The sequence below is a fragment of the Mustela nigripes genome, chromosome 16 (assembly GCF_022355385.1).
Source record: "Mustela nigripes isolate SB6536 chromosome 16, MUSNIG.SB6536, whole genome shotgun sequence".
Taxonomy (NCBI): Eukaryota; Metazoa; Chordata; class Mammalia; order Carnivora; family Mustelidae; genus Mustela; species Mustela nigripes.
The window spans coordinates 21,163,410-21,186,887 of NC_081572.1; the positions used below are offsets into that span (position 1 = coordinate 21,163,410).

Here is a 23,478-nt window from a genome sequence, read left to right on the forward strand (position 1 = left end):
AACTTTGCCGGCTGGGCTCCCTGGCCTCCTCCCATGACCCTGGTTCATCAGGCCTCCCCAAAGCCACGGGGTGTCAAAAACTTTAAGGCTGGGGTGCCTGGGTGGCTCAGTCAGCTAAGCATCTGATGCTTGGGTTCGGCTCAGGTCAGGATCTCAGGGTTGTAGTAAGATCCCACCACAACGGGGTTCGGCTCAGCGTGGGGTTGGCTTGGGATTGTCTCCCTCTTCCTGTCCCACCCCTTCTGCAACCCCTCCCTCCCCATCCCGCTCACGGGCTCGGGCTCATGCACTCTGTCTCTCTCTTAAATAAATTTTAAAAATCTTAAAAAAAGAAAACTTGAAGGCCAAAAGCCTTGCCATTGAGCGTAATGGGGGCACTGAGCAGCCCACCCGCCTATCCCCGAGACCAGCCACTGCTGGGATCACCATGAGTCCCTGAGTTAGAGATTTGGCCAACTCCGTCACTGCAGACCAACCTGCCCAGATCTGGCTCAGCTCTAGCACCAGGGCCTTCCCCTTGCAACACTCTGGGACTAGGGAGAAGGGACGCTTAGACTTCCTGTCTCTCTGCCAACGCCCTCACAGGGAGCTTCTGCCCTGAGGCACAGATCAGACCATGCAAAAGGCTAGCCGTGTGTGAATTAATGAAGTGAAACAAAGCTACACGCCCCTTCTCAAAGTCCTCCGGACACTCAGAGCCTCCTTCCCTTAAGTCAGAAGCCCCATTCCCCTGCGAAGAAGAAAAAAAAAAAAGAAAAGAAAAGAAAATGTAAGATCTGTGCCCAGTCTTAGTTCCAGTGGGCCCCTACCCTACGCCTGCTGCAGGGCAACCCACCCCAGACAACACAGGAGGGGGGTGTGGGAAGGGGCTCCTGCCCACTGGCATCCTGCTTTCCTAGGCCAGCGCCTTCACTGTCTGCTTGTTCTGCACCCCGTGGTGCTTTCCCTGGCTGGCACATGGTGGACAGAATGCCCACATCGCCCCTTAGGCCTAACAAGGCCCTGTCCCCGTGACAGAGCTTGTCTCTAACAAGCAGGACTCTGCTGACCATGCGGTGCATGGACCCCTCTCCCTGCCACAACACAAGGCAGTTAGGAGGGGTGAGTGGGACAGGCAAACAAGAAGCTTGGGAATCATGTACACACACATACACACACACACACACACACACACACGCACGCACACACGCACACAGCCCCAGCAACTGCCAGGGACGGTGCCTGTGCCAGCCCCACCTGAGCTCATCAGCCACAGGAGGGGCGGGCCTGCAGGCTATCAGCCGCGTGTAGGGCCTGGAGGGGAAGAGGGAGGGAGGAGAGCCGTCTGCTCTTAAGGCAGGTCTGGAGGTGAACCACACCTCCCCGTACTCCATACCTGGACTTTGAGCAGCCTTGGTCCCAGGCGCCAGGAGTGAACACAGCGATCTGCCTGCCCGGACTCCAGGTATGTGCCTTTCTTCTCCAAAAGGAGAGGGAGATTCAGCACCGAGGCCAACCTGACTCATTTAACCCTTTGTCCTCAGCTTTTCCACCTGTCCCGGGGGCTAGAAGTCAAAGCAGAGAGAAAGGGGAGGAGGCCGGAGATGAAAGAGGTGGTCTCAGGACCACAGACCCTGGAGGTCAGCGCTTTAAGAGAATGAAATCTGTGCCCCTCAGTGCACAGATGAGAGAACCAAGGTCTGGGGGGGCAGGGAGAGGGATTTGGAAGAGGCTTGCCTGAGGTCACAGAGTCTTGGGAAGGGAATGGACACAGAACCTAGGCCTCCTGCCTCCCAGCACAGAGCCCAGAGCCTGGCCCTGAGTGCTCCCCCTGGCCCCTCTTCACCCGTGCTGGGCCCTTCCCAGGCTGCCAGGAATCCAGGGGTGGGGGCTGTGGCCGGGTTCTATTTCACTGGATCTGGGTGGAGGAGATGAAACAATCTGAAGGCACTTGTCAAGGATCGGGGGAGGGAGGCAGTGGGGTGGGCTACTGAGGCAAAATGCTTTTGAGGAGGCTCAGGCTTCACCTTCTGTCCCCTCTCCCTTCCCTGAGCTGGGCTTAAGAGAGGAGGGAGAGAGTAAGTCAGTGAAGTGTTAACGGGAGTTTGCCAAGGTTTCAGGATCTCTCTGCCTCCAGAGCCCTTGGGAACAAAGAAAGATATTTGAGTCAATCTGAAGGGAGAATACATGGGAGAGACCTATGAATAAGGCAGAGCTGGCTGGAGCACTCCCATGTACACAGGCAAGTACACACGCATACACACACGCCCCCCCCCCCCAAGTCTGGAGCCCCAGGGACCCTCCCCTCCACCTTAGAGCAGGAAAGAAAGAGCTAGAGAAGTGGGCTGGTGAGGGTGCCCAGGAAAAAAGGAATGAGACGCAGACTCAGCCCCACACCACTGGTGGTGTGATTCAGAGTATTCAAAGGGAGAAGAGCTTGAACAAGAAGCCTGAGTGCCTGCCTTTTGCTCAGTCCCAGGCCTGTCCAGGTTTGTCTGGAACCCTCTCTGGGTTCCAGAACACCAGAAGGAGCAGATGTGAAAAGGGTCTTAAATCTATGAAGTAGCGATATAGGGTTAAGAGTTTGGGACTGTGGGGGCATCTGCGTGGCTCAGTGGATTAAGCCTCTGCTTTCAGCTCAGGTCATGGTCTCAGAGTCCTGGGATCGAGCCCTGCATCGGGCTCTCTGCTCAGGGGGGAGCCTGCTTCCCCCTCCCTCTCTGCCTGCTGCTCTGTCTGCTTGTGCTCTCTCGCTCTCTCTCTCTCTCTCTGTCAAATAAATAAATAAAATCTTTAAAAAAAAAAAAAGAGTTTGGGACTGTGGAGCTACAAGCCCAGGTTCAAAGCCACTGGGTTCAAACCCACGTTCCACCAGTGGATTCTTCAGGTTCTGTGACCTTAAGCAAATTCCTGAACCTCTCCAGCACCACAGTAAGAGTACCCTCTGCACAGAACCACTGAGATAATGTAACAGTAAACTTAAAGTTGTTATTATTATATCCCTGTCATACGGATGGGACAACTGAGGCCTATAGAGGAAAGGGTAGCACAATAGCAGTTTCCAGTCAGTAAGCAGGCATTCTAGATTCTAGTCCTGAGTGATGACCGAGGCCCCCAGTGTGCTCTCCAAGTCAGTAACCTCCTCTGTGGGGCCCAGCCAAAAACCCTATAGGATGCACTGAGATCCTGCCCCAGACCCCTTGGAGGATGTGCGGAAAGAGCCACAGCTCCGTGTCCTCAGCTGCCCCCAGGAAGTTGCTCGGAGGCCTAGTCCCTTCCGCTGCCATTTATAGACAGGCCAGTGCCCGGGACGCACCGCCCGCTCCAGGTCTCAGCCAAGGAGAGGTCTGGCAACAGAGCCTACAGGAACCATGGGGAACAAGGGAGCCTGGCTTTTCCCATTAACTTAAAATGCAACCTCAGGCAAATCATACGCCCTCTCTGGACTTTAGATATCCCTCCGCATTTGAACCCCATGAGGTATATGGAGTTAGGAATCCAGGTCCCTTCCTCCAGGAAGTCCTCCCTGACCTCTGCACCAGTGCTACAGAGTCTCCTCTGTTTTGCCCCTCCATGGTAACACTGTTTATAATTGCTCACCTGCTTACTTGTCTGTTTCACTAACTGGCCCACACACAATAGTAGCTATTAAATGTGGGTTCCTGACATCAGGCAGCCTGAGGTCCAGGCCTGCTCTGACACTAGTATGACACAGCATGACGCTTGGGCAAGTTACTAACCTCTCTGTCTCTCCATTCACACATCATAAAATGTAAAATAATAGTATCTACCTCAGAGGGTTGTTAGGAGGAGTTTAAAAGATTTTATGTGGGTCTGGAAAAAAAAAAAAAAAAAAGACTTTATGTGTAATATAGGTGCATAGTAATCGCTCAATAAATATTAGCTGGTATTTATTTAATAAAGAAGGCTGTAACAGAGCAGATATTCAGTAACCTTTGTTGAAGCGATTTTATTTGACAGTCACCGGCATAGTGCTTATTAAGTGCCCTGCACCATCCTAAGCATGTTACAAATCTCAACATATTTTATAGTTAAGGAAAACTGAAGCACAGAGAAGTTAATTAACTTGTCCAACATGGCACAGCTAGTAAGTGGTAGAGCCAGAATGCAAACCCAGGCAATCTGGCTCCAGGACCCATGTTTTTAATGAATGAATAAACATGCCTTTGCTTGGGGGGAGGAGTGGGAGAAACTTCAACTACCAAAGTTACTCAGTTCCCAACCCTGACCTCTTTCAGATTCTGGGAGCTCCTGGTTGGCAAGTAACATATCTGGGGTGTAAGTGAGGCTGGTTTGAAGCTAGAGGCAAACAGACAGCCACTGCCCCCACCATGTCACAAGTGATGTCCAGCGCCCTGCTGGCAGGAGGCCATGCAGTCGGCTTGACTCCCTGTGAAGAACCCAGGAGGACCCTGCACCCAGCACCCAGCCCTGGCCTGCCACCCCAATGTCCTTACTACACCACAGAAGGCTGGGGAGCCCAGGGCCTGATGGCCTCCACGCCTTTCAAGGGGCCCCCCAGCAGGCTCCAGCAGGGCCCAGAAACTGGAGCCAAAGCCAGCCGCCTCCTACAGTCGCCCGCTGAGCAGACCTCGGGGACCCTGGAGGACCTCAACTCCTACATTGACTTCTCACTGGAGAGCCTCAACCAGATGATTCTGGAACTGGACCCCACCTTCCAGCTGCTCCCCCCAGGAACTGGTAGCCCCTGGACTGAGCCCACCCAGAGCACTACCTCAAGGAAAAAGAAAGATGACGCTGAAGCCTTGGGTAAGGATCTGGGACACAGTGCCAGGAGGGGGTGCTTGGGGACCAGACATCATGAGGAAGAAGGACTTTTCTATCAGATCAGAGGAGTAGGAGACAATGTCCTGTTGGGAGGTGCTGTGCAGCCCTGAACAAGTTACTTAATCACTCTTTTCTTTCCTATATCAAAGAGATATATACAGGCTTCCCTCACTATCCAATGCTATTTTTGTCCCTAAGTTTGGAAAAGTGATGAATACCTGTTTTATGGGATCTTTCAGGAACTTTAAATAAGCTATATGTATATGTATATATACACACATGTATATGTATATATACACATATGTATATACGTATATATACATATACGTACTGAGAAAATGTAACAAGTAAACTTAAAGTTGTTATTATTATAACAACATATATATATACATATATATACATATACATATGTGTATATATACATATACATATACATGTGTGTATATATACATATACATATATACATATATGTGTATATACATATATGTGTGTATATGCATGTATACGTGTGTGTGTGTGTATAAATGTCATACAATGCCATACATGTAAATAAGAGATCAAGAAATGTGAAGTCCCTGAACCTCACTGTTCTATAGTAGATCTCTTTAAGTCCTAACCTGGATCCCCTGAAACTTTCATAGGATTGCTCTCTGGGCCCCTGTCCCTTTTTAGGGGTTATCTCTCTGGAGAGCTGGAAGCAGTAGTGTTGGAAAGACACAGAATTCAGTCTGTTTAGGGCAGGACCCTGCTGTGGGTAAGCAGTGGTGTGCTGGTAAAAGTTTAACAACGAGCTCCATGCCGGGGTGCTAAAGGCTCCAGCTGGAAACATCTACCAAATTTCATGGGATAGGCTCTCTCACTGTGGCCAGTCTCAGGCTACCAGCATGATGTCACCAAACATAGCACTGGAAAGAGATAACCTGTAGACGGCCCTTACGGTATATACAGTATTTCTACCAAATAACCTCTGGCGTATAGATCGTACTGGAGCGCCTGACTGGCTCAGTCGGAAGAGAGTGTGACTCGTGTGGATCACGAGTTCAAGCCCCATGCTGAGGGTAGAGAATACTTAAATAAATAAAATTTTATTTTTTAAAAGATTTTATTTATTTATGTATTTATTTATTTGAGGGAGAGTGTGAGCACATGAGGATACAAGGAAAGGGAGGGGCAGAGGGAGAGAATCTCAAGCAGACTCCATGCTGAGCGTAGCTCAGTCTCACGACCCTGAGATCATGACTTGAGCGGAAACCAAGAGTCGGACACTCAACTAACTGAGCCAGCCAGTGCCCCCCAAAAGAAATAAAACTTGAAAAAAAAAAAGAACCCAGGTAATAGCAGCATCTAGTTAAATAACTGGTATATGATGAATTGTATTTATTACTTTTGTTTTTATGGTAAGTTATTTCATTGTAGACTTATGTAATTTAATTTTTAATAACATCTGAGTTTAGAAATCAGCTGGACAAAATCCTAAAAATTTAACAGTCTGCTCTTACGAGCTGGTACAAGTCGACTTCAATACACCACTGCATCCAAGGGAGTCTAGAAATCTCTACATCTGGTGTCAGTTTCTCAAACAAAGGGTTTCAGGTATATTCTGAGGATGAGGGTCAAGGAGCAGCAGTCCCAACAGACAGGCTAGAAGACTAAGGTCTCCGGGATTTTAAAGGATCAGCATGGATTAAGGGGTACAATGAGGATCAGTGATAGGGTCCATGAGAATTTCCACTTACTGAGATCTTATAATATCCAGACTCTGCTAAGCACCCTACAGGAGAACATTTAATCCTCCCAACCTATCCCCATGAAATATTTCATCACCATTTTAGGGACGGAAAAAACTGAGGCTGACAGACTTCAGTAAGGAGTAAGTCTAGCCTAATCACTGGAGGTGGGCAAACCTTTTTTTTTTTTTAAAGATTTTATTTATTTATTTGACGGAGATCACAAGCAGGCAGAGAGGCAGGCAGAGAGAGAGAGGAGGAAGCAGGCTTCCTGCTGAGCAGAGAGCCCGATGCAGGGCTCGATCCCAGAACCCTGGGATCATGACCTGAGCCGAAGACAGAGGCTTTAACCCACTGAGCCACCCGAGCGCCCCTGAGGTGGGCAAACCTCATACAAGCTAGTGACCTCACTCCTCTGTTTCATATTCTTCATCAGTAATACAGAGATGAGTTCTTACCTCCATGAGGTTTGCAGGGTTTAAAAGAAATAACACTTGGGTGTTTATCAGAAATCCTGACATGCTGTTAGTCATTATAAATGGTAACTGTTTTCATTAAACACTGGGGTGGCATTTAGGACCCGCCCCAGGGGAAGCTCAGGGACTGGGGTGGAGGTGAGCCCAGCACCCAGGTCCTTTGGTGCCCCCGTTCCCAGTCTCCGCCCTGCCTTCTGCCCCTCCCACTGAGCATTGCCTGCCAGGGCTGTTGAAAGAACCACCTCTACCCCCCAAGATCTTCCTGCCTCTTGAGGCCAGTCACAGGCATGTCTCTGCAGGGAAGGTGGCTTGGGTCTAATTATCACTGGCAGGAGCAAGCTCAGGGCTTTAATGTTCATGCCCCAATGTAGGGGTTCCACACACTCAGGGCCTGTAGGGGCAAGACCAGCCTCTGTGGAGCATCCACATGTACGGGGTGGAGATGTGAACAACATCCCCCTCCTCCAAGGGGCCAGTGGTCAGTAATCTGTGTCCCCTGATGCTCTGGACACAACCTGCCATAGTGGGGAGGTGTCCACCTGACTCTGAGTGGCAGAGGGGTTCGGGGGGTGAGCGAGCAGCCAACAGTGGTCAGAGAGCCCTGATGAAGCCCCCTAGTTCTGCCCTAGCATCTTCTGATGCAATAAGAAAATCCTCTCCTCTAACCTCTGCCTGAATGGCAGTGACACCTGGGAATTCACTACATCCTGAGACAGCTGGTGCAGTCAGCTCCCCTGACTGCGTTCCTTGTGATACCTAATAGCGTGTCACTGTGATGGGTGGCGCCTGTCCCAGGCATCTGAACCTGCCAAAACCCTCCCCTCAGACCACCACTACCGGTGACAGAGAGCTTGCCAGCCCATGGCAGCGTAACTCGTTCTGGGCACCGTGATGAGCTTTCACTGGGCCAAACATATCCAAATGTGTGGGACGCCCTCCCTTCGCCTCTCATCCTTCCTTCTCTTGGGGTGTCAAAGGGAAGGTGTTCTATAATTGTGGTGCTAGCAGATGTTCTCTGTTTCTCTTTGTCCTCACTTGGCAAAATTAAAAATTAAGCATTGGCGATCCTATGTTTCTCCCTCCCTTAAATATATATAGATAGATTTTGTAGTGCGTGATCTCAGCCTCTGCCTGAGAAGGAAACAGCAGTAGCCTCATTTTACAGAAACCAAAGTGAGGCTCAGGGAGAAGAAGTAATGATCCAGGGTTACACAGCCAGTGGGTCGTAGGTCAGGCCCCAAAGCCTTGGATTTTGGCCTCCAAAGTCTGTGTTCTTGCCTTTCTCTCTCTTTTTTGGAGCCAGTTTCCTGCCCTCCGGAGCTTCGAAGAACAGATCTGTTTGGAGGCAGCCTTCAGGCTCCTCTTCTGGGGCTCCCCCTCCCCCAGTGCTCACAAACCTCCCCCAGTTTCCCTGCCCCTGCCTCTTGCTTACCTTCCTTCAGACTGACCCTGGGGGGCTCCCAACCCACAGGGAGAATGGCTATTCCAAGCAAACACCATATCCGTCTCCGCCACTCCCTCCCCTCCCCATCTTTGGAACAGGCACCCACATTTCATTTTCCAGCAATTTTCCAGCAATTTCTGCCAGGCAAGGCTGTTTGCCAATTCCAAGGGAAGGGTGTTTAATAACTGTTTCTCTGCCCCCCGCCCACGTGCCCCTTCCACCAGCCCAGCCTGGTGCTGGCGCCTACATCCACCCAGCACTGCTGGGACTTGCCCCACGGGCTTGTAAACAGAGGCTGCACCCAGGTGAGGGTGTGCGGGGGCCTCCACCTCCCCTAGCCACATGCACCTCGGGGCAGCAGGGAGAGGTGACTCACAGCTCCAGGGCTTCTTCCTTCCTCCCTTCCCACCCTGCTCTGCTTGCTCAGTCCCCCGAGCAAGGCCTTTGGTCAGTGTTGGGACCTGGTAAGCAGGAGGCCCAGAGCTTCACCACGAGGAGATACCCTCCCCCAAAGCAGCCAAGCACCTTTTCAGAACACAAGGCCTTGGGAAAGTATCCTGAGGAGTCCCTTGTCCTGGAAGAGGCCCTCCAAACACAGCACAGGAGCAGGAGTCAGATTCCTCCACTCTGGCTGTGTGGCATCGGATCACTCCCTTAACCTTTCTGAGCCTTGATTTCTCATCTATTATATGGAATTCATAATATTTTCTAGTTCAATAGAGTTGTTGTGGGGGTTAAATGAGCTAGTACAGGTAACATGTTTGCAACAGTGCTGGCACACAGCACTCAGTAAATACCAGCCTTAAAAATTCTGCAGTAAATGCCAGCCCCATTGCCACATTTCTCTGAGCCTCAGTTTCCTCCTGAGGAATGTTGGCATTGGGCATAAGGGCCGAGAGGATTATGGGTAAAAACACGATGAAGTTCTATAAAAATAGAAGTTGTGCTTGCCAACCTTCCAGAAGAATCCACCCCATTCCAAGACCTCTACTCTTTCAGAACCCACAACACATTGTGCTAAATAGTCTTTTCTTACCCTTGGCAGAGGGACTCCCCTCTTAGCTGGACAGTGTCAACCTCTGGCCAATACTGGCCTCAAAAAGCAAGCAGGCAGGAGGAGTTCTCCAAAGCTCACCATGGGCCAGGATCCAGGCACCATTCATCAGTGTCTTTTATCCTTACCACAACCTCAGGAGGTTAGCTTTAGATCCCCACTTTGCAGATCAGAAAACTGAGGCTCAGAGTGTCTAGGAAAGTTACCTGATGCCTCTTGGCGGGAAAGTGCAAAACGAGGACTCACACCCAGGTTTGTCTGATGGCAAAGCCAGGCCTGTTCCTACACCCCTTGGAACAGCATGCCCGGGTCAGGCTGCCAGCCCCCCCTCATCTGATGTAATCCTCCACCCCCACCCCAGCCTAAGCAGGCTCAGACAGAAGCAGTAACCGCCAGCAGGCTCTGAGGTCCTACCCAGGAGCGGGCTGGGGCAGGCAGGGATTCCACAGAGTAGGAGGGAGTTGGTTCATGGCCAAAGCCCAAGGGGGATGGGAGGCTGGCAGACAGGGGCTGAAGGTGCAGTTTCCTGCTGACTTTGCCCCAGTTTCCATCCTGGGAAGCCAGAGACAGGACTCGACAGGTCTCTAGGAGGGAAGCTAGGTTGCCCCCATCTTCTCCCACTTTTGCTGGAACAGCACCAAGGACAGTTCCCCTCCCCCAGGTCAAGAGGCGGGGTGTCCATGCTCACCATGGGGAAAACCACAGGGTACCCCACTCCAGGGAGGAGCAAGTTCTCAGAACAAGAGCCCTGGGTGCCCACACTGGGGAATAGAAGCAGCATTGGAGTGAGTCACCACCCTGGGCCGTGTTTGATAACCATCAACTGCATACCAGCGAACAGCATGGCCTGGGAGGTCCACAGCTGGATAGTATAGCAAACCCTGGCCTCTGGGAGCCCCTGCTCTAGAGCAGAGTTCTCAGACTCTAAAGTGCTCTCAGATGCCAGGGAGTCGAGCTAAAATGCAGATTCTGCTTCGGTGGGTCTGGGGTAGAAACAGATTCTGCACATCTGACCAGCCCCCAGGTGACATGGCACTGCTGGGCAGGGGGCCCCCGACCTGTGGCTTGGTGCCCAGTGGAATCGGCTGGGGAACTAAACCAGCCTGATGTCCGGGTCCACACTGGAGATTCTGGTCTATTTGCCGCAGAGGATAGCCTGAGTATCGAGACTTTGAAAAGCTCATCGGGTGATTCTAGTGTGCAAACAAGCATGAAAACCCCTCTGTGCCTTGATTGTAGGCACAGATGTAGAAACAGCCTTCACCAGCCCTGAACAATGGAGCCATCAGAAGATGTGACTGGCACCCTCTATAAACAGTTCTTTCAACCTGGGGAGGGGGACATTCACACAGTAAAGGATTTGCTATTTTTAAAGTATTTGCCGTGTGCCAAGAACAGTGCTATGCCACCTGCATTCATCTCGTTTCATCCTTACTTACCAAGAGACTGGATACAGTCAGCCCCGTTCAAGGGTGTGAAAGCTGAGGCTCTGGTTGGTGAAGTCGTTTGGCCAAGTGCTCTAATAGTAAGTGGCAGAACCAGATCTGAAACCCAGACCTATCCCAAGCCTGTGTTTATTCCACTGCATCCCCCCACCAGAAGGAGGAATCACAAGGAGGGTGACTTTGGAACTGTGCCTAGAAGGGGGAGCCGGGTGCTAATCCTAACCCAGCAAACTTGTCCTCTCTTGGAGCCTTGGTTTCCTCTTCTGCCTAAAGAAGGGGAGACCAGAGGTTCTGGAAGACTCTTCCAGAATTCTTGTTCTGGCAGTCCAGGCTCCTGGGTTTCACCAGTGCTCTGCTCTCTCCCCAGACATAAAGTACATCGAGGTGAGCTCCACCAGATCAAGGGGTCCTGATGGCCCCCAGTGCTGCTCCAACCCATCTGCCACCCCGCCCTTTGGCTCCCCACGCAGTGGTGGCCTCCTCCTTTCCAGAGACATCCCTCGAGAGACCCGAAGCAGCAGTGAGAGCCTCATCTTCTCTGGGAGCCAGGGCAGGGGGCACCAACGCACCCCTCCTCCTTCAGGGGCTCCCTCTTCCCATCCTTCACCCTCTCCCAGCATCTCCATCCCCTGCATGAGGAGCAAGGCCTCGGGCTCCCACGGCTTGGGATCCCCACTGGCGGCTTCTCCAGGCTTGGAGAAGGGGCTGGCCCCACAGCGAGGCAGCCGGATCTCTGTGCTGTCAGCCAGCCCAGTGTCCGATGGCAGCTATGTGTTCGGAAGGTAGGTCGCTCCCACTATAGCTACTGATATTGTCTCTGCAACATACACACTCACACTCAGGCACACACCCTAAAATCCGACAGGCACCCTGTTCTAGCTGAGCAAAATCAGGGTGCACACCCAGAACAAAAGAGTGAATATTCTCTTTTATGCCATCAGAGCCATTTGGACCTCAAGCTTTCCTTAAGCACTTAAGACGATAACTCAATATACAAAATTGTTGATTTATGCTGACCTCTTCAGTAGGAGAATGGTTACATTCATGAGGCTCACCTGTATCCTTTCCAGCACTCATACAACCAATCTCAAAGAGGGGATTTTTTTCTCTTCTTTTTTTCTTTTAAAGATTTTATTTATTTATTTGACAGAGAAAGATCACAAGTAGGCAGAAAGGCAGGCAGAGAAAGAAGGGCTTTTTTTTAAAGGTCAAAACACAGGGATGTAAGTAAAATTTGGAGGCCTAGGGTAAACCATTAAGGAAAGAAAAGCCTCCTTCCTTCTTCCCTAGCAGGAGGGAGGCAAGCTTGCCTGGGCATTATTTGTTGCTAGCAAAACCTAGCAGGAAGGAGGGGAAACTGCCCAGTTTGCTGGCCTCACAGTAGAGCTGCACACACACACATACACCCAACCTGCGCATGAGGACCACACCACAGGACCTCTGTCCCCCACACTGACTACAAAGCCGATGTGCCAAGGCAGTCCTTGGCAAGGAGGCCAGGATTCCACAGCCATGGCCGTTGGCATGGGCCTCCAAGCTCAGAGGAAAGTCTGGCTGGATGCAGAGCTGGCCTCCTCCTCTTCCTCCAGCTGGGGAGTTCCCTCTGCATCCGCCATGGACGTGGTCCAGCCAGCGTGCAGGGCTCTTGCGAATTTCGGGTACTTGCGTGATAGCTCAGTCAGACCTGCCCGGCTGGGAAGGCAGAGGGAATCCAGTCCAGCCTAAGCCCACATGACCTGCAGAGGATCAGCTCATTAGCTACTTTAAATGACCAAAGACTCTGCAGTACAGGGACATTTCTGTATCCTTCAGCATCCCTTGGGGATGAGGTGGCCATGTACTTTGCTCTGGGCTGTGGGGGATGGAGTATGCAATATTCGATTTAACCAGAGCTGTGGGCACCCAAATCAATAGATTCCGGAGCCTGGCTCTGGCTCCTGCGTGTGCACTGACACCCTAATACCCTGCCTTTCTGGTGTCTTCCTTGCAGCAGCCAGTCCCTCATCCACTCCAGCGTTTCCAGCCATCAGTCATCTTCTAGATCCTTGGAAAGCCCAGCCAGCTCTTCCTCCAGCCTCCACAGCCTGGGCCAAGTGTCCCTGTGTACAAGAGCCAGCGACTCTCAGGTCCCCGGCAATCCCACCCCAAACATGGGCCAACCCAGAACAACTCATTCCCCGCCAGCGGCCAAGGAGCATGCCAGCAGCTGTCCGCCATCCATCACCAACTCCATGGTGGACATACCCATCGTGCTGATCAATGGCTGTCCAGAACCGGGGTCTCCCCCCACCCAGCAGATCCCAGGACACCAGGACTTTGTCCGACCTGGGGCCACTTCTTCCAGCAACTCTTGTCCAGCCACCAGGAGCCACAGCCAGACCCTGCCAGATGCCTCTCTCACCACACCCTCGGAGGGTATGTTGTAAACCAGTCCTTCAGCCCTTGTGAGGTTTGGCTTGGGGGCAAAGACAAAGCATCAGTGGGTTTCTGCAACAGCAGGTCCATGTGCTGAATACCTACTGTGTGCCAGGCAGTTTGCCAAAGAGTAGAGACAGAGATGGAAACAGCTTCAAGAGAGACAAATACCAAGGATCACTATAGAGTAGAATAAACACAGAAGTAGAGGTATCCTAAGTCTTATGGGGCCACAAAGGAAGGGGTGATCTTTTTAGTCTAAACAACTCCTTGGAGTTTTTTACTCCTTGGAGGAAGCGACATCTGTGTTGGATCTGGAAAAGCAGATCAAATGTCTAGAGCCAGAGCAAGATAGGAGGGGCCTTCCGAGCAGAGGGAACAAGTTCATGGTCATGGAGGTGTAGAAGGACAAGCATGTTCAAGGAATGACTGGAGTGTTGGGTGTGGGATGAACTGGTTGAGAAATCTGGAGCCAGATTGGGAAAGGTCTTGAACACCAAGCTAAAGGATGGATTTTCCCTATTAGACTGCGGGGTGGGGGGTGAGGAGGGGTCTAGCAGGGAGTCTCAAACAGGAAAGTGATGGGGTCAGAGGTATACGTTTAATAGATCACCCCAGCAGCTGGCAGTTGACTTGCAGGGCCCGGCCTGGACAGGGAGAGCAGCTTTGTTTTGATTTTCATCATGAAGTGGTCCAGACAAGCTGTAACGGGGGCCTGCACCAGGGCAGGGCAGGGCGGAGGGGAGAAGACAGAGCCAGGAGACCCTCGGGATATGAAAACAGCAGGCTTGATGACTAACCCAAGAGAGGGAGAAAGAGAAGGAGAGTCAGTTCTACCTCTGACGTTCGTGGATGACGAGTACACAGAGAGCCGACGGAGACAATGCATTCCAATTCAGACAGCTAAAAACCACAAAGCAGAAAACACCCTCCTTCCCGTAGTCTGTGACTACAGGCGTCCAAAAAGAACAAAACCAGCCAGAACCCAAAGCAGTAAACACAGAGGCTCAGGTTTAGCACCCGCAGGGTACACATCTCCAGAGTAGAGCATCCCCCACCACTGGCAGAGCCCCAGGGACACTGTCCCCCATCCTCCGTCGCTCAGCCACAAGCATCAGGGTGACTCCTAGGGGTGTGAGATTCAGTCTGGCCCGCACTGCCATGCAGGAAGCCATCCATGTCAATGTAAGCAAAAATGGCAAGACAGGTGTGCCTTTGAATCTGCTCTGATCGTTTTCCCAGGACAAATCATTTGCAGATTTTAGTACTTTTTTTTTTTTTTTTTTTTTAATAATGAGTTACCCTCAGCTGGCCACAACACATCTTTTCAAGGTGCCAAAATTGAGAAACACTGATCTCTGCCTTAGGGACCTGGGGAGATGACCATTGTGTCATGGCAGAGAGCACATTTACTTACTTAGTCCGGTGATATTCCCATCCTGGTTTGGTGATGCCCCGGGATATCACTAATTATACCCTGGGGTCTTATCAAATTCCACAAACTGTTCTCAAAACAAAATCCACCCTAATTGCCTAGGCTATTGGAACGTCAAAAACCCTCAGAGACTGCTTAGTACACTCAGTCCCCTCTGGGCTTTAGAAGCAAGACTGTTGTCCCAAATCAGAGTCAGGAATCCTGTCTCCTGACTTCCGCTCAGGCTCATTCAACAAAATCTGCCGCCTTTCTTTCCTCAAACTTTTCTTTCATTTTCTTCTCCAAACTTAATATGCACCCCAAAGACCCTTGTAGGATTCTTAAGGGGGAAGAGAGGGTAAAACCAAACACGATGCCTCTCAGAATCCCTTGTCTCTTCTTTCCATCCGCACCAGACAACACAAGGTTTGAGAAACTGTTTCTCATTAAACTGAGATTTTATCTGTTTGTGATTCATTACCAAGGATACAAGGGGAGACTCCTAGGTCCTAGATGTGCCAAGCCCTGAATTCTTCTGTTGGATTTTGCCTCTTGTAGGCAGATGGAGATACAATGGGGTTGGGATAGGGTAGGATGGGTTGAATGGGACCACTGGGTAGAGGTGGGTGAAGGGTGTCTCAACTCCCCTCTGTCCCCCTCTCTGTCTCCAGGTCCCACCAGGGACATGCAGCCCACCATGAAGTTTGTGATGGACACATCTAAATACTGGTTTAAGCCAAGCATCACCCGGGAACAAGGTAAAAGGAAGTGCTGTGTTTCAAGGGATGAGGGATCCAGGAGTCAAGTCTGGGTCTTGTACCTTGTATCAGGTAGATGGGGCCCCGGGTCATGGTAGGGGAGGGAATGGCAAATGGTAGATCCAGGGAAGGGGGATGTCGTGCAAACCTCATGTCCTGAGGAAACAGGGGCCGCAGCAGGAAGGGTGGAGATTAGACAACAGGAAGGACTTCCTGGGAACACAAGGTGATTCTGTAATGTCTGTTCTATGAAGATTCTATGGGGCTGGGGGACAGGGGGTGTCCCCTGCAGGTGGGGTAGGGTGGCTAACTCTCTCTGACTCAAGGATTGTTCTAGCAATCGAGCTGCTGAGGAAAGAGGAGCCCGGGGCTTTCGTCGTGAGGGACAGTTCTTCCTACCGAGGCTCATTTGGCCTTGCCTTGAAGGTCCAGGAGGCCGCTGCTCCTGCCGCGAACCGGTCAGGTATGCACCCGCCTCTTTATTCAAGGCCTCACAGAGGCAAGGGGCAGTGGTAGGTTCTAGTCCTAGCTCCCCCGCTACCTTGCAGCCGGCCCGCAAGGACTCCTGGGAGGAGGGCTCACCTCCGTGCTCTTCCAGCTGCCTTCCTGCACCAAGGTTCCGTAAGGAACTCCTTCCACGGCAAGCCTGAGCTTCCTCTGCCTCCCGGAGTCCCCAGATTCCCTGCTCTGCTCTCATGGGGGCAAGAGGAGGGAGTTCCCAGCCCCTCTTCAGGATGCTCTCCTCCGCACCCCACCCCACTGTCCAGACCAGCCTTATTGTGAGGGAAACTGATGTGGTAATAACGTGTGTGTCCCAGCTTGTCACATGTATGCGAGGGTTTCTCACGTGTGACAGCTTATCGAGGGTATGCCCTGGCTTATTCCATGTGCATGATAGCTTATCACATATGTGCTGGTTTTTTCACACTTGTGATAGCTTATCCCATGTTTTCCCGTGGTCTCGCATATGCAACACACATCTCTGGGGCGTCCCTCCTGCCCTGGGATACCTCGCTGGGGAAAGAGGTATAATGAAATGTACTATAATGAAAGATCATTATAGTACAAGGTACCTAAGTTACAACCCCTCCCCAAGCCCCCAGAGTATAGCTCTCATGTAACAAAAGGGTCAGGTAAACGGGGCTCCAAGAGTTAGTTAATGACGGCCTGCCACACCCCCTCCAGAGCAAAGACAAAAACCCCAACTTTGTGCTCTCTACACTGTGCCGCTCTGGTTAAATCAGAACGTGAGATCTGGAGCAGGGCTGGTTTTCAAGGAAGCCTTGCCAACAAGCCCAGAGAGGAGGAAGCCATGGGCTGGTGAAGAAGAGCAGAGGGGTATGGTTTCCCTCCAGGGCCAACCAGCTCCAGTAAGGACCATCTGGTGGAGAATAACAGCCCCTGGGAAGGACTAGGTAGACAGAGAGAGAGATCAGGCTGATGGATTAAGATTTCATCCCAGTAGTTGTTGGGACCATCCCTGGGAGCCCTTGAGACCAAGAGAAAGTTCTCCTAAAAGGAGAATTACTGGATGCAGAAGCCTTGGAGCAAACATATTGGGACCTCCTTTGTGGGAGGCCTTGAAGATAGGGTCCCAGCTAGCAGTCCCCACCCCGAGGCAGGTGACGAACCAGTTAACCTCTGGGTACACCTGGAGGAGGCGGGTCAGGGAATGAGTGGGTCAGTGTTCGTCGAACACTGGGCTCTGGAACTCCCATCCACATGCACTCTTTCCTCGTCCAGGTGAGGACAACAGCGACCTCATCCGCCACTTCCTCATCGAGTCTTCTGCCAAAGGAGTGCATCTCAAAGGAGCAGACGAGGAACCCTACTTTGGTGAGCCTCTCCAGCCTGCAGACCTCTGGGGGTGGGGGGCGCTCTTCTGCAGTGAAGACTGGTCTGGGGAAAGCCTTCTCACACAGGGCTATCTGTTTTCTTGCAGGGAGCCTCTCTGCCTTTGTGTGCCAGCATTCCATCATGGCCCTGGCCCTGCCCTGCAAACTCACCATCCCACAGAAAGGTGGGTTTGGGCCCCAAAGAGGCAACACCGGGGCACTAGAAAGACTCCTAGTGGTCACGTCCCACCTTATTTATAGATTAGTGTCACAATTAAAAGTGAATTGCCTAGCATCCGCTAGCATCTCCACTTCCTGGCCTGAGAATTTGAGACTGTCGACCTCTGTGAACCTCTGTTTCCTCCTCTATGAAATGGAGACAGCCGTCATCATACTTACTGACTGGATTGGCTGGGGGTTAAAAGAGCTGGTCCAGGCAAGGCTCTTATCACAGAGTATATATTTGATAAACAGGAGCCTTCTTCGAGAGGATGAAAGAAGCATAAAGCAGCCAGTTTGGAGAGGGCAAGGTTTTTTCCTCCCAGGTCCAGCCTTTACTGGGCACTCCCTCGTTCACACGTCCCTTGTCATTCGCCACAACTGTGTCAAATAGGTGTTGTCCCCATTTCACGGATGAAAAAAGGAGAGCTCGTGGAGCTGAGTAACTTGCCCAAAGACACACAGATCAGACCCCAAACGAAGATCTGGAAGTCCCATCCAGAGTCCCCAGCCCCGCCATGCCAGCAGCCAGAGTAGATGATCTCTGAGTGTCCAGGAGAAGCAGCTGAGGGGTTCTGGGAGAGGACACAGAGCAGGGGGATCCCCCGGTGTGGGGATGGGGAAAGCCTCCCTATGTTCCACAAAGAAAGGTGTGGGTTTGGGGTGGGTTCTGAAAGAAGGATCAGAGGCATCTGAGGACCGGGTGACGGCCCAGTCCTGGGGCTGGAGGAGTATGGAGGGGAAGGAGGGATCAAAAGGCTTGTAAGTCAGGCCTCTGGGGAGCCTCAAGTGGCCCTGTTTGTCTAATTAGGGTAATCACACCAGGTTTCTCAACGGCTTGCTTCCTGGGGGCGGAGGTGGGAGATGTTCAAAGGGATTAATGTTCCTTCATTCACTCCACCTCCCCCTCCACCCCCACCCCGGGCCTGTTACTTTGCTTTGGCTCAGAATTGGGAGGTGGAGTCTCCTCGGACACTACAGACAGCCGGGCCTCCTGCCTGAAGAAATCTGCAGGTGAGCGGTGTGGGGGAGGCTCCAGGCTTGCCTGTGTCCCCGGAGGGTGCCTCCCAGCTCCCCACACACACATGTGCACGCACAGGTCCACACATGTTCCCACGCCAGCTCTGTTTCTTCGTCCTTAAAGAGGTGCCCCCGCGGTCCTCCCCGTCCCTATAAACCTAGAGGTGAGAGGCTGCAAGCCTGGGGGTGAGGGATGCAGGGGTGGCACGTGGGGGGGATGGTGGGTTTAAACCCCATCCTGGACACACATGGGCATATATGTCACGTGCTGGGGTCTCTCTAGGGCAGGTTCTGAGGGACCTGCCCTAGAGGAGATCTCTGGGTCCGGGATCCTCTGTGGAGTGTCGGGTCCAAGTCTTGGGGGTTTCAACAGGGAAAAGGTTGCTCCTCTTCACAGCCAGACGCCAGGCACAGATCAGCGCTTGTCTGAGTGCCTCCACCCCATTCTTGTCTTTCACCTTCTCTTGACAATGAACCAGGGCCGCAGGGTGGGTAGAGGAGGTGGTGGCAGGGCCAAGCATGCTTCTGGACAGAAGGAAGATTTGCCTGGACATCCCTATACAGAGGGCAACAGCCCCTCCTTTACTCGGCCCCAGAGGGCCAGAGGCCAGAGCAATGCAGAGCAAGGTCCACTGGACTTGGCCTTGAATTTCAGTCACTTCCACAACTCCTGCCTGCCTGCCTGGTGGCTCAGAGGAATCCCTAATTCCTGAACAAGGAAGAGCCCAGACACCTGGCTCTGGGCAGAGGGAGGACCAGGGCTGGGGGAACACTTCCTGCCCCTGCATGGTGGATCCTGGCAAGGCCTGAGCACAGCGTTTACCTCCTACAGGCTGCCATGCCCTGTACCTGACCTCTGTGAGCGTGGAGACCCTGAGCGGAGCCCTGGCCGTGCGGAAGGCCATCTCAACCACCTTTGAGAGGGATGTCCTCCCCACACCCACTGTGGTCCACTTCAAAGTCACTGATCAAGGCATCACCCTGACCGATGTCCAGAGGAAGTAAGGGACTTCCCTTGCCCTGGGGCTGCTGGGCGGGGCAGGGGGATCTGGAGGGGGTAGCTGAGATGGCTGTGGATCACTAATGAAGGTACGATCCAGGATCCTGGACTCCATATGGTCGGTGGCTTGCTGAGTGACTCCAGAAAAGTTCTCTGCCCTCTCTGGGCCTCATGCCAATGACCTGCTTCCCCTTCCCCGAAACTGATGGAGATGGAATTTACCAGTATTCGTTGGGCACTGGTTAAATCGGCATCCCCTGATGGAACGACCGCAGAAGGCCAGACTCTGGCTGCCCACTGGGACACAGTGGGTGGAATCCCTCCTTCCCAGGGCTCAGGGCTTCCCAGTCTAGCAGGCGCCTGGTCCTGGGCTGGAGGAACAATAGACGAGCAAGACATCATTCCCATCCTCAAGCCGTTAAATGACACCGTGGGCAGAGGGCGGAGAGAGGGCAGAGAGAGGGCAAAAAACCTAAATACCTAAGACACAAGACAGAGTCATTCCATGAAAAGACAGAAGTTCAGGGCACCTGGATGGCTCAGTCCGTTAAGAGTCTGCCTTTGGGCTCGGATCATGATCTCGGGGTCCTGGGATCCAGCTCAGCGGGGAGTCTGCTTCTCCCTCTCCCTCTACCCCTCCGCTTGAGTTCTCTCTTTCTCTCTCTCAAATGAATAAAAAAATTTAAAAAAAAAAAAAAGGAAGGGCACCTGGGTGGCTCAGTGGGTTAAAGCCTCTGTCTTTGGCTCAGGTCGTGATCTCCGGGTCCTGGGACCGAGCCCCACATCAGGCTCTCTGCTCAGCGGCGAGCCTGCTTCCCCCTCTCTCTCTCTGCCTCTCTGCCTGCCTCTCTGCCTACTTGTGATCTCTGCCTGTCAAATAAATAAATAAAATCTTTTTTTTTTTTTTTTTAAAGAAAAAAGGAAAGAAAAGAGAGAAGTGTAAACATGTGCCCCAGGGCCCAGTAGTGGGAAAGTATATGCCAGGCTGTAGAGCAGGGCATCTAAACTTTGGGAGAGCTGGAGATGGTGGAGGTAGGACATGGCACTGGGACAAACTCTCACCAGCTGTCCTTCTCTTCCAGGGTGTTTTTCCGGCGCCATTACCCCCTCACTACCCTCCGCTTCTGTGGCATGGACCCCGAGCAACGGAAGTAAGTTCAAGGCTGGGCCAAACTCAAAAAGCCATCCAGGGCCCAGCTGCCCACTGAAGTTTCTTGCTGACTCTGGGACTGGGGTCACAGACAAAGCCTGTGAACCTGGAGTGGCCAGGAACAACAGGATGAAGGGAGGGGACCCCGTGGGGCGTGGCCACAGCTGGCCATGATCTCCAGCTGCTCAGCCTGAGTCCTGTGGAATGCAGAGAAGCCTCAGTACTCATTCCTGTCCATCTTCCTTTCCCACAGGTGGCAAAAGTACTGCAAGCCTTCCTGGTAAGGCCTTCCTGTGCCCTGTCAGTCACCCTGAAAGGTCTCCCTGGGCCAGAAACAGGGACCCAACAAGAGGAGGAACTCGGGGAAGGAGGGAGGCCCTATCCTGACCTTAAGAGAGTCTGTGGTTTTGATGGGGGTGGCACAGGTCCTCAGAGATCCTCCAGTCTGAAGGGGGAGACAAGAGCCTGGGAGCCCTTGGTCTTAGGTAGGAGGCACAGGCTCTAATCTCAAGGAGCCTTCACTGATGGGGATGCTGCAGTCTGATGGTCAAAACACATCCTTGCCCTCAGGAAGCTTCTACTCTGATGAGGAATACATAGGTCCTGTCCTGAGGGAGCTCTCATTGAAAGGAGAGAAACCCAGGTCTTGAACTCAGGGATCTCCCAGTCTGACAGAGGAGGCGAGGAGGTCCATCCCACTCTCAGAGGGCTGGGGAAGGGGCAGGGCAGAGCACCATACTGATCTCACCCCTCCCAGCCTCTCTGAGACCCACCACTTCACTCAGGCTATTTTCTCCCATCAGGATCTTCGGGTTTGTGGCCAAGAGCCAGACAGAGTCACAAGAGAATGTGTGCCACCTGTTTGCGGAGTACGACCCGGTCCAGCCAGCCTCCCAGGTCATCAGCCTCGTGCGTACCCTGCTGCAGGACACAGAAAGGATGTAGATGAAGGGAGCTGCCCACGCACCTTCCCGGACATCCCAAGGGGGCTGGAACCCCTGAGCCGGAGCTAATCTATTGGACTGGAGGAGAGCGGTACCAAGTGAAATCCTGGAAACCCTATGACCATCAGCAGTGACCTTCATCCAGACCCAGCTGTCTCAGTTTCCTCAACCATAAAAAGAGGCCAATAGACAGGACCAGCTATGCTTCTCAGACTTTGATGAGACCTTAACAAGCTCCCTGCGATTCGGAAGCATGCCCTCATCTGAGGACCCCGCATGGAAACAACTTCTGAGGACGCCTGCCTCCGTCAGCTGGGACACTACCAACACAGCACAGAGTTAGAGACCTGCGACTCTCTGTCATGGTGAACAGCAGCTGCTGGGTCAGGACCCATGGGCCCCTCACCCAAGGCTGACCTGGGAGAAATGATATGCAAGGATCGACCGAAGGATGGGTAGATGGACTCTATTCCCCTCCAGATCTGTTCCTTTCCCCATTCCCATAATGGCTTCTTGGGCAGCTCTTCCCAGGACAAAGCAGAATCTGTCTGCCCTGGACTCTTTAGGCCAATGTGGCCATGGTTGTCAGGGCAGTTTAGCAAGGGGGAACTTGTCCCCAAGATCAGAGACCACCCAGCTGCCCTCAAGTTCTTGAGGTCTAACCCCCACCACTGCAAATGAGGACCAGCCCCATCTTTTCTCTCAATTTTTTGGTAGGCAAGTGTCCCCCCGCACGCGTCACAAAGGCCCTCATGCTGTCTATGTAACCCACAGGAGGCAGGTAGGGGCAGGGAGACCCCACACACACTCTCCGGAGCAGACACAAAGACAAGCTTTCTCTGGTTCTGCCTCAGTTCCAGACCTGCTGATTGCCCCCTACTCTCCAAAACACACACATAGACACACAGAGAGGCCCAACAGGAAGGCATCTACTGTCCTTACAGCCACACGGGGGCAGCAGAGAGTCATGAATGCGTGCAGACAGCCAACTCAAGAAGTTTGTTGGAGAAGCTGGGCGGTCTTTCCCCCACCCCCACTTCCATCAAGATTCCCAAGAAGCTGGAATCATTTGTGCAACAGGTCTGGGGTCCTAGGTAAACCATACCATGAGGATGGAAGAGGAGGCTCAGAGAAGAAGCCCACTTTTGTTCTACAAGGAGCAAGTGCCCGCCCCCTCCCAGCTGTAGGCCCTGCCACCCATCGTTATCATTATCTTTGGCCAAAGTTGGGTCTGACGGATTGTGATTTCAATCCAGGAAACCAAAACAGACTGAGGCTGCCCTGGGCTGGCGCGACTGGCTGAGAGAAGCCCACTCAGTCTGTGCTCAGGAACTGTCCCATCCCTGGAGAGTAGAAAGCACTAGACAGGTTCTCAAAGTCATATTCAGGAGGTGGGCAGAGAGCCCCCCTTTTACCCATGGGTGCCTGTGTAGTTCCCGTGGAGAATAAAGAGTCTGTCTTGGCATAACTATCGGTTCTAAGACATTCAGGGCGGCCTGCTCAGAGGTGGAGACCTGAACAGAGAGGGGACCCGAGATGGCAGGCGGAGGCTGTGTCATAGAGAACACTCCCTCCAACACCGCTGGTCACAGCTGTACAGTCTGCACTGGCTTCCCTTCATAAACCATCTCTTCAAACCATTCTGTTGCCCCCGCATGGCCCAAAGACGCGATTTTCTTCCTCATGACTCCCTGCTCGCCTTTCTGCCAGGAAGACAAGTTGAGATCTCCCCCATGTCCCAGAGCTGAAGGTGAGTCTGTGTGGCCCCCCTGTCAGGTTCCAAGTTTTC

At 52.5% G+C, this 23,478-nt stretch overlaps 1 protein-coding gene across 1 annotated transcript; it reads left to right on the forward strand.

Moving 5' to 3' along the window:
• Positions 1-1,361: 1,361 nt before the first annotated feature.
• Positions 1,362-23,157, forward strand: TNS4 (tensin 4). Its single transcript, XM_059379458.1, has 13 exons — positions 1,362-1,444; positions 4,239-4,770; positions 11,302-11,716; positions 12,925-13,349; positions 15,435-15,521; positions 15,859-15,984; positions 17,265-17,357; positions 17,464-17,541; positions 18,524-18,589; positions 19,428-19,596; positions 20,678-20,746; positions 20,999-21,025; positions 21,549-23,157. Exons 2-13 carry the CDS (start codon positions 4,332-4,334, stop codon positions 21,688-21,690), a joined length of 2,136 nt encoding a protein of 711 aa, XP_059235441.1. The 5' UTR covers positions 1,362-1,444; positions 4,239-4,331; the 3' UTR covers positions 21,691-23,157.
• Positions 23,158-23,478: the final 321 nt, after the last annotated feature.